This window comes from Cervus canadensis, chromosome 3 (assembly GCF_019320065.1).
Source record: "Cervus canadensis isolate Bull #8, Minnesota chromosome 3, ASM1932006v1, whole genome shotgun sequence".
NCBI classification, from domain to species: domain Eukaryota; kingdom Metazoa; phylum Chordata; class Mammalia; order Artiodactyla; family Cervidae; genus Cervus; species Cervus canadensis.
The window spans coordinates 48,499,610-48,509,466 of NC_057388.1; the positions used below are offsets into that span (position 1 = coordinate 48,499,610).

The window sequence follows — 9,857 nt, forward strand, 5'->3', positions numbered from 1 at the left end:
TAAAGATCTCATTTAGAGTTCAAAATAAAACTATGAAATAGAGATTATTCTCTATTCTGTTCTCATATTACAAATGAGGAAAGAGTCTTACAAAGTAATTTGTCCAAGTTTCCCAACAATTGGCAACCTGGAATTTGAACTCAAATCTTCTAAATCCAAAGTTCCTTTCATCTTATCAGAGATGATATCTCTCTTTCATAAATACAATACTTCATGGAGAAAAAAGAATTTCAGTAAAATTGGCAATAAGGCAAATTTCTGTAATGCTAACACTATGTTCACTCTGGCTTCTCATATAAACTTAGAAATGGTTTCTATGGCTAGAGAAGGGAAATATGCAAATATATGAGCTAAATTAATTATGCTTAATTATTTCTAATCACTTCAAATTATGTTTCTATGAAGTTTCATAATGCCTGACAATATTGTTCTTAAGAGTGTCCCAATCAAATATTTCTTCTATTACTCTATCCTTCCATACAGACAAGTATTTCTTCCATGGAGGTAGAACCCCAAGTTCCATCCTTATAGATAATATGAGGCACTTAGCTCAGCAAATTCCTTTGTTTGAAGTTTCAAGTTATGTTACACAAATTGGCTTCCAAAGCAGTCAATTTTGGGGCTTCTAACATTCTTGTATAAATTTACTTTACAATAGGACTTCACTGGCGGTCCGGTGGTTAAGACTCTGCTCCCACTGCAGTGGGCACAGGTTTGATGCTGGTCAAGGAAGTTCTGTATGCTGCGCATCACAGCCATACTTTACAGTATGGACCAGAATAACCTTCTTTAAACTCTGCCCCTAAGAAAATGGATCAAAATGAATTAAAATTTTGGAACTTAAGTAAACACTTCAAGGTAATCTTTATAACTTAGAGTCAGTAAACACAATTCTAAATCTTATAAGAAATTACCACATATATTTCAAAATAATTTCCTAAAGGACAGTGTTACTTCTGAGTCACCACAACCAACTGACATTGATTTTCATCCATTCAGCAAATACATACTAAGCATATGTTAGGTCCAAACACTAACTGTTCAAGATCCTGACGACCCACAAGAAAGCAGACAAATCATAACAACAAATGAGGTCCCTATTCTCACGGAGTTTACAATCACATGGAGGAAAACTATGAGAATGCAATAAACAAATAAACAAGTAAAAACTATTGCAAACAGGGCTAAGTGTTATACAGAGAATCCAAATCCGGTGACATTTATAGTGACCGGTCATTGTGGATTGGATCATCAGGGAAAATCTCTCAAAAGAAGTGAATTTAAGCATAGATGTGAATAGTATAAACATGACTGCATAAAAGTCAAGTAGGAAAACATTCCAGGTTGAGGACACAGCTAGTGCAAAGGCCACAAGGCAAGAACAAGCAAAGCAAGTTTAAGAATGAGAAAATATCACAACCATCTGGAAGACAGTGACCTCAAGAAAGTGGCAAAGTTCAGACAGGAGGGGTAGGAAGGGGTCATGTCATCAGATTTTGTAAGCCAGGATAACATATTTTGATTTTATTTTTAGTGAAATGGAAAGCCACTGAAGGAAAACACATAAAATCTGGACTTGTATCTACTAAGAATTAGAATTCCTTGGTGGCTCAAATAGTAAAGAATCTGCCTGCAATATGGGAGCTGCTGCTGCTGCTAAGTTGCTTCAGTTGTGTCCGACCCTGTGCGACACCATAGACGGCAGCCCACCAGGCTCCCCCATCCCTGGGATTCCCCAGGCAAGAACACTGGAGTGGGTTGCCATTGCCTTCTCCGGCAATACGGGAGACCCAGGTTCAATCCCTGGTTCGGGAAGATCCCCTGCAGAAGGGAATGGCTACCCACTCCAGTGTTCTTGCCTGGAGAATCCCATGGACAGAGGAGCCTGGCAGGCTACAGTCCATGGATCAAAACGAGTTGGACACGACTGAGTGACTAACTCTTTCTTTCAAGTCCATGTATTTGCTCAGTTACAGACTCTGCACTCAACGAAATTTATCCCAAGGCACTGAAGCAGAATTCTGGAGCTAGAAAGGATCTTAAGGAATATAAAGCTGTCGTTAAACATGTACAGAAACTAAGGGTCTTAAAAAAAAAGCATCATTCAGATTGCTTCATTATGGCTGAGAGAAATGTCTCCAAAAGTAAGTAAAGGCAACTAAGACGTCTGGGATCTATCCTTAACTCAAAGCTGACAATCATAAAATTGTCCTTTTATGTGTTCATAAATTGGACCACCATGGATTAGATACGTATGACTCACCATGGAATTTCTTAAATTTTTGTGATGGTTTCCGACTTCTGTCTAAAGCTGTAAACTTAAATAAGGCACATAGCCAGTGATGTGTTTGATCAATTTCATTGTTCTAATCCCAACTCACTGAGTACACCACAGCTTTGAGACTGATTCATGCAAAGAATGTTAAGGAACCACTATGTGCAAGGAAGTACAGTGGAAAATGAAGAACCAGAGTCTAGTAGTCTAGTATGTATACAGAAAGAGAGACACATACAAACACTGAAACATACTGGATTGGCCAAAAAGCTTGTTTGGGTATTACTGTAATACCTTATGGAAAAACCTGAAAGAAATATTTGGCCAACAAAATATATTAAACATACACAACCATAATTAATGCAAGGTAAAAACTGTCAACATGCCTCTCAGATAATGTACAATGAAAACTGGAGGAAATATCACATTCAGTTGAGAGAACCAGAAGGCAGCATTCAAGCTAGTCCTTGAAACATGGATGGGGTTTACAGGTGGGAAAAAACATTTTAGGCAATAGGTACATCAGGGGCAAAAAGCCTACGTAAACTACAACAAGGCCCTCAGGACAAGAAATCCAGAGTGTTAATTAAGTTTAGAGCAACTATTTCCAATATGAAAATATGCAAATCTGAACTGCACCTAAAGTTATGTATATTTCCATTCAGTAATATAAAAGTTTTGCATCTGTATTTATCATCTTAATTAACACCAAAAAAGAGTTCTATAACAAAACAATCAAACTTAGGTTAGACTAATATATTTGCTTTCCAAAAGGAATACAATAGGATTTAAAAGATCTTTGAAAACTTGTTTTCCAAGAAACAGAAAAAGAACTGGAAAATCACTTAAGCTTCTTGGTACAAAAATGTCAAAAGGTGTACATTTAAGAAAAGGTGCAAAGTGTTTCAAATTCAGCATCTAAAAACCTCAGAACATAGGGAAGATGAGAATGTGCTATCAACACCACAATACATAGCAAGTTACAGCGCTATTTTTTAAACATTAATCTATGCTACTGCTTTTTCTCGAATAACATCCTGCATGACTGCTCCTAACTACAATTAATGTTCTGCCCTTTTGGAAAAGCATTGCTTTAGGATAATTAATTCACTTGAAAACTGACAAGTAACAATATAATTTGGGGTTTTCAAAAATCTTTTTAAAAGTTCATTATACTTTCAATAAATCATAGAACTACTTTAACATTCTTCTATCCAACTCAAGGCAGAACGTGGTCACAAAGGAATTTCAAAGCTAACCACTGTGTTCCTAATATGTTTGTTTTCTCCTTTGTCTTTCCTAAAATTCATTTTTCATTATACGATTTAAAACTTCAAGCAAACAAAAGTCAGGACCACATGACATCACAGGTGAATTCAATCAAACATTTAGAGAAGAGTTAACACCTGTTCGCCTCAAACTCTTCCCAAAAAATCTGCAGAGTAAGGAACACTTCCAAACTGAAGTCTATAAGGCCAACATCACCCTGACACCAAAACCATACAAAGATATCACAAAAAAAGGAAATTACAGGCCAATATCACAGATGAATATAGACACAAAAATCCTCAACAAAATACTAACAAACTGAATCTAACAATACATTAAAAGGATCACACACCATGATCAAGTGGAATTTATCCCACAGATGCAAGGATTTTTCAATATTTACAAATCAACCAATGCTATCAGCTTGCCTAAGGAAGGAGGCCTGGGCCACCCACAGCTTCCTAAAAGCAGCTCTAGCTTCTGTTGCCTCTTCAGGGATATCTACCTTCATCACCACAAGAAAAGCAAACACCACAGGGCCTAGGAACAGCAAAATGAGTCCCTTTAGAACCCATTTAGATCTCCCTGGCAGGACAAGTTCACATAGGAGGAAACTTCTCCCTTCACCTTCGCACAGAAGTAGCAGAGAGAGATGAGTCTCTGGGTGCTTCTCTTTTACCTTCCTGTATGACTAAAACTACAATGAAAACAGAAGCCCAGCATCACTGGGATAAATGGTCTCAGGTTCCATCATGTGTCTAATGAGATTCAACACAGATGGTCTTTTCATCTTCATGTTTTCTCTATCTCTTATAAGCCTAAGTGAGTTAATGATGCTAATGCAAATTAACAAAGGAGTTTGAGAAAAAGATTTAAAGTTGTTGGGAGAGGACCTAACAATTTTATTCCTTAAAACTTTTGCATTTTCCCAATTTTGCTCCTTGCCTGCGGTGTATAAAACACTGGTTTGTGGCACTTACGGGCACATGCACACAGATACGCTCACAGATGATTATTTAAACTACTTTAAGGCAAAGGAAGGAGGAGGAGTAGAAGATGAGATGATTAGACAGCGCCACCAACTCAATGGACATGAATTTGAGCGAACTCTGGGAGATAGTGGAGGACAAAGTCATGCCAGGAGGATAGTGGCATGCTAAAGTCTATGGGGCCTCAACTGAGTGACTGAACAACGAAGAAAATGTAGTATTACAAATGTGTATTACAAAGTATTACAAAGACCCTGATGCTTGGAAAGACTGAAGACAGGAGGAGAAGCGGATGACAGGGGATGACACGGTTGGATGGCATCACCGACTTGATAGACATAAGTTTAAGCAGGCTCCAGGAGTTGGAGATGGGCTGGGAAGCCTGGTGCGCTGCAGTCCATGGGGTCGCAAAGAGTTGGACAGACTGAGTAACTGAACTGAACAAATGTGTGTTCTGAAATTAAAAATTTAAATGTGCATTAAATGAGAAAGGTTCACATTTTTTAAGCCTCAAAATGAATTCGTTGGGAGAAAAAAAAATCAAACCACTTACCAACAAATACAAGATTTCATTGCCATATATATTCAAGCAACTTCTTAAAATAACAAAACTTTGGGACTAGAACTTATCTTAGAGATATATTTGCCACAAGCAAGGAGACAGTATTGTGATAAGCAGCCACTCATAATAGATGAAAAGTCAGAATGCCATTATCACTAGGATAACTGAATCCAAAGGCTGAACAACTCCTATAAAAATGGCAAGATGATTCTACGGTGCAGAATTCATCTGCATCCCAGGAATAAGACCCCAAGGGATATTACAGAACAAATATAAATATGAACATGAGTTCAAGTTAAAGTAATCAAGATTTCCATTTAAAAGCACAAGTACCTAACGAAATGTGTACCTTACCTCGTGTTCTAAAAATTATTTTAGTGTAGTTACCACCACACAGGAAAATGCATTTCCAGACCCTGACTCTCTGATTATGTAAATCACACACTAAGCAGAATGCATATATATTCAGTTAAGACTGAAAGGATTTCCCAAATTACTGTCAACTTTAAAAAAAAAGAGGAGAATTTTCTAACGATTCCCACAAGTATTTCCAGATTTCAAGAACTATAGCCCTTCCTGCAAAATATACTTTGTGTTTTTGATTTGTCTCTGGGGTGTTACTGCTGGTGTGTGTTTTCTTTGTGGTTGTTTTTTAATGATTCAGTCGGCTGGTTGCAAGTTTAAGATCCTGTTCTAATTACCTTTGGCACTTACGACCGTGGATACAAGACCTGCGGGGCTCCCTTCTTAGCATGTGGGGCTTTATCTAAGATCCTGAACAAGACTAGTTACCAAAGCCTTATGCAAACGGGAACAAGGAGAGAGAGAAGGGCTGAGACCATTAACAATCATAAATTCCAGATTTCCTGTCTCTGCTTTTGTCCCTGTGACATTCCCTCCGGCAACCTGACACGTCATCTATAGCCCTCATGGTACCTTCGAGAATCTCTCTCCCGTCTATAAGTGACGCCGCTATCCCCGCAACTCGCAACTCTGGGGGTGGGTGGGGGGCTCGAATCTCGGCAGTCCCGGCCCCAGGTGCGGGGTCGACGCCTTCGGGGGGCTTCGCCGATGGGTAGCACCCTCACGGGGGCGCTCCGGGACCGGCGGAGGGGCGCGGGTGTCGGGAGGGACGCCTCGTCCGACTACACTTCGGATGTTCGGCGCTGGCGGCAGACAGCGTGTGAGGGAGGACACGGTCCAACTCTGAGGAGCCCTCGGGGTTCACGCGCAGACAGCCGAGGGGCGTCCGCGGGGACTCCCTCGCTCCCGACCTCCGTCCCCTCAGTCGCCCGCCGACAAGCACCTCAGGCGGAGGAGCGGTAACCTCCTGGCCCGGGCCGCCTCACGGCGCGGCGCCTCCTCCGCAGGGTCACTGGGCCGCGGGGCCGGGAAGGCCGCCGGCCGCCCTCGCACGTCCCGTCGACCCCGCCGCCCGGCCCCCCAGGCTGAGGCGCCCAGTCCTCGCCTGCTGGCCGCGGGCGTCCAGTGCGCGGGCGCCGGCGCGTCCCCGAGCGCGCGCCCCGCCACCCCCGCCAGTCGCGGCCCCGCGCGAGTTGCACTAACTTTCCGGGGCGGGGGAAGGGCGAGCGCCGTGGGCCCGGCTGCCCGGGCCTTACCTGTGCTCAAATTGTCGTTGATTTTCAAGGGCACCCGCAGGATGTAGACCAGGAAGAGGACGATGAAGAACCATACGGTCCAGAGATAAGTCCAAGACCAAACTATGCAGGACTTGAGCTGCTCCAGAAAGCCCGTGCCCGCTTCAGCCATTTTTCGGCGCTGCTCTCTGCTGCCGCGGCTCTCGGTGTCTGCCGGGATGATTCACCGGCCCGGAGGCGCCGCTCGCGCCGCCGCCGCCGCCGCGGCCCGGGCGCCCCCGGAGGCCGCCCGCCCGCCCGCCGCCGGGGACTCGGGCGCGGCGGGAAATCGCGCGCGGGCCGCGGGCGCGCGGGCCTTTCTTTCCCAGCTTTATTGCTAACTCTCTGAAGGCCCCTACAAGTGGCTTTCGTGGAAGGATCACGTGGCTCCTGCCCCTCAAGTTCTGATGCCATTTATATTATGCTAATATTTAAAAAGAAAAGCTAAGTGGCGTACTCAGGGAAACCTTTGACATGTTCATGGTAACTGACTTACATTGAGGGCTTCCTATTTTGTCTGTACAATCTCACCTAATTCTTCAACAATCCCCATTATATAGATAAGAGAAACTGAGGCACAAAGTGAGTAATTTACCTTCAGCTGGAGCCGAAATTCATTTGCAGCATGATGAATGCTAGCGCCCGAGGTCTTAAAATCAACGCTTTTCTCCTTTCTCTCAGAATTTAGATTCAGAGGGATGACTAAACCCGGAGCAGTTAGAAAAAAATAGATGTATTCCTGTCACCGATTAATAGGCCTGAAAAATAAATCATTCTGTTAAGGGAGATGTGGGTTGCATGCTATTTACCTTTCTTTTGTCTCCCCTGAAGCCATACTGGGGGTTTTGAAAGAAATCTTCATAAGAAGAGCCTTTATCTTCCAATTTGGGGGCGATGACAGTTCAAAAAACTCTCAACCTGTTTTTAATATAAACAGTTCTCTGGGATAATTTTGGCTTACTCTGAATTGGCTACTTTAAACAATAATTGTAAACTTTTTTTATCTGTACTGAGTAAAACGTTGTCTTCACCAAATAAAATTTTCTTCTGTTTCTGTCCATAAATAAATGATGCAGTTGCAGGTAATCCAATCTACAGCCAAGACATTTTTGGAATTCTGAGCATTCAGCAGAACATTTTATTATAATTTTTTTTTTGCTTATTTGTCATTTCCTCCATAATAAAACAAGCTCCTTTAACTTTTTACATGTATTTTATGTATTATGGCTTACATAATAGAACTACTTCTACATTTTCACTAATTCCAAGCCTCACTCCCAGCTACTGGTATCTCTGATACATTTGATCTACTAAAGCAGTGAGATACTGGAAAGGATAAGAGAAATTGATACACCCGTACCTTTTCATATATATTTATTGCAGCATTTACAAAACAATTTTTTATCTAACAATGGTGCCTGGATTCTCAGTAGAATAAAACAACATGAGAGCATGAAAGATCTATTTTATGTAATGATTAAGTAACCCACCAGATTCCCTGCAATAGGATTATTTAATTTAAGTGATTATCCTGGAGTCTGGCTTTTGCTCAGTGAACCTCAAGGAATGGACATAAACATGACTCAGTTGAACCAGTTTTCTGACTGTCTGCTAGGCACTCCTGGAGGGCCAGTCTGTCTTACTCATCATTGCCTCTCCCTGGTGTGCAGTCAGAGATGGGGATTGGAGTTGGAGACATGTCTTTGTGGTTGGATGCAGAATTGACTGAGAACAAGAACTCTTGGGAACTGCAGCTGCTTCAGTATGGCTGGAATGCAGGCTCTACACAGAGCGGTGTCAAAATGGATAAAGCTGGAGAGTGTCTGACTGCAAAGGGCCTTGTAGAAATGCTAAGGTGTTCACAGTTATTCGGCATTGCACACACTAATCCAAATGACCAAGATTTATGTAAGTGGCAATTACATACCAAGGAGGTAGCGTTGACATAACTTGGTTACTGATAGGATAGTCAGGGAAAGAATAAAGAGCGAAGGGTGGCTATTGAGTGGGATCGTTCATGAAATAGTGACACCCCAGATATGTCCCTTAATTGGTTGATATCTCTCAGTGGGCTGGCACGCAGTCACCCCAAGCTCATCATATCCAAAAGTGAACTAATTACTTCCTCACCATCAACTAACTGCTTTTCTAAAGTTCCATCAGGGAGTGGGTGTCACCCTCCGAGCTCGCTAATTCAGGAATCTGAGGATCACATCATCTAGACTCTTCCCCCTCCCTCACCTCCTTTCCTCTTCACATTCAATTGGGGGCATCAATACATCAAGGTATGTGTCAGATATGTCACTTTTCTGTCTTCCCCTTCAATAGCTTTTAGTTTCTACAGTCTGATCATCTCTCACAGAGAACAAGTCAGTTGGGCTCCTTGACTCCAGTTTCCCCACCACCAGAACAACCACCACCATCTGCCCTCACCACCCAACTTCTTCCACATTTCTTTAACAGAGTTGCCTCTGAAGCACAAACCTAAGGCTCCTTCTGCTCCAGTCCTAAAGGATAAACTGTAGATAGTACACAAGGCCTTTTGTAGGGCACTCCTATCAACCTCTTTAGCCTCATATCCCACCCTAAACACTCTTCTTACCACCAGCATTTTGGAAAACATGCTATTCTCTTTGGAGCTACTCCACAGGACCTGCCTGTAGCATACTTATTTGTGAGCACACTTATTTGTGCTATCCTTCCCACCTCAACCTTCTCTCCTTGCCACAACTTATTTAGAGATGCACTTAAAATATTACCTCCTATGTGACACCAGCTCCCTCCCCACCCTAGAGTTCTCTCTTCCCTGAGTTTGCAGCACCACAAAGCTTATCGTGGGCTCTAAAAGCACAGGCTTAAAGCCTTGCAATGACAGGCTTTACTCCTGGTCCTGCCAATTACAACCCAACAATAGGGTGTGTTTACAAGTTAGTAACTTGCCCTGAGTCACTTTCTTCACCTGCACAAAGGGCTATACTGTGTATCTGTTACATTTGTTGTCCTGTAGTTGCTAAGTTGCATCCAACTCTTTGCAACCTCATGGACTGTAGCCTACCAGGTTCCTCTTCTCTGTCCATGGGATTTCCCAGGCAAGAGTACTGGAGTGGGTTGCCATTTCCTTCTCC

General features: G+C 42.5%; 1 protein-coding gene across 5 annotated transcripts in view; it reads right to left on the reverse strand.

Moving 5' to 3' along the window:
- The window catches only part of ST7 (suppression of tumorigenicity 7), a 253,196-nt gene extending 246,106 nt beyond the window's left edge, over positions 1 to 7,090 (reverse strand). For 3 of the 5 annotated variants that reach the window (XM_043463117.1, XM_043463118.1, XM_043463116.1), the window contains exon 1: positions 6,715 to 7,090. In XM_043463117.1, the coding sequence (XP_043319052.1) occupies positions 6,715 to 6,865 (151 nt within the window). In that variant the 5' untranslated portion in view covers positions 6,866 to 7,090. Of the gene's footprint in view, positions 1 to 6,031; positions 6,517 to 6,714 lie in introns of those variants that run through there. The other 2 variants (XM_043463119.1, XM_043463123.1) reach the window with 2 other exon arrangements.
- Between the last annotated feature and the right edge of the window lie 2,767 nt (positions 7,091 to 9,857).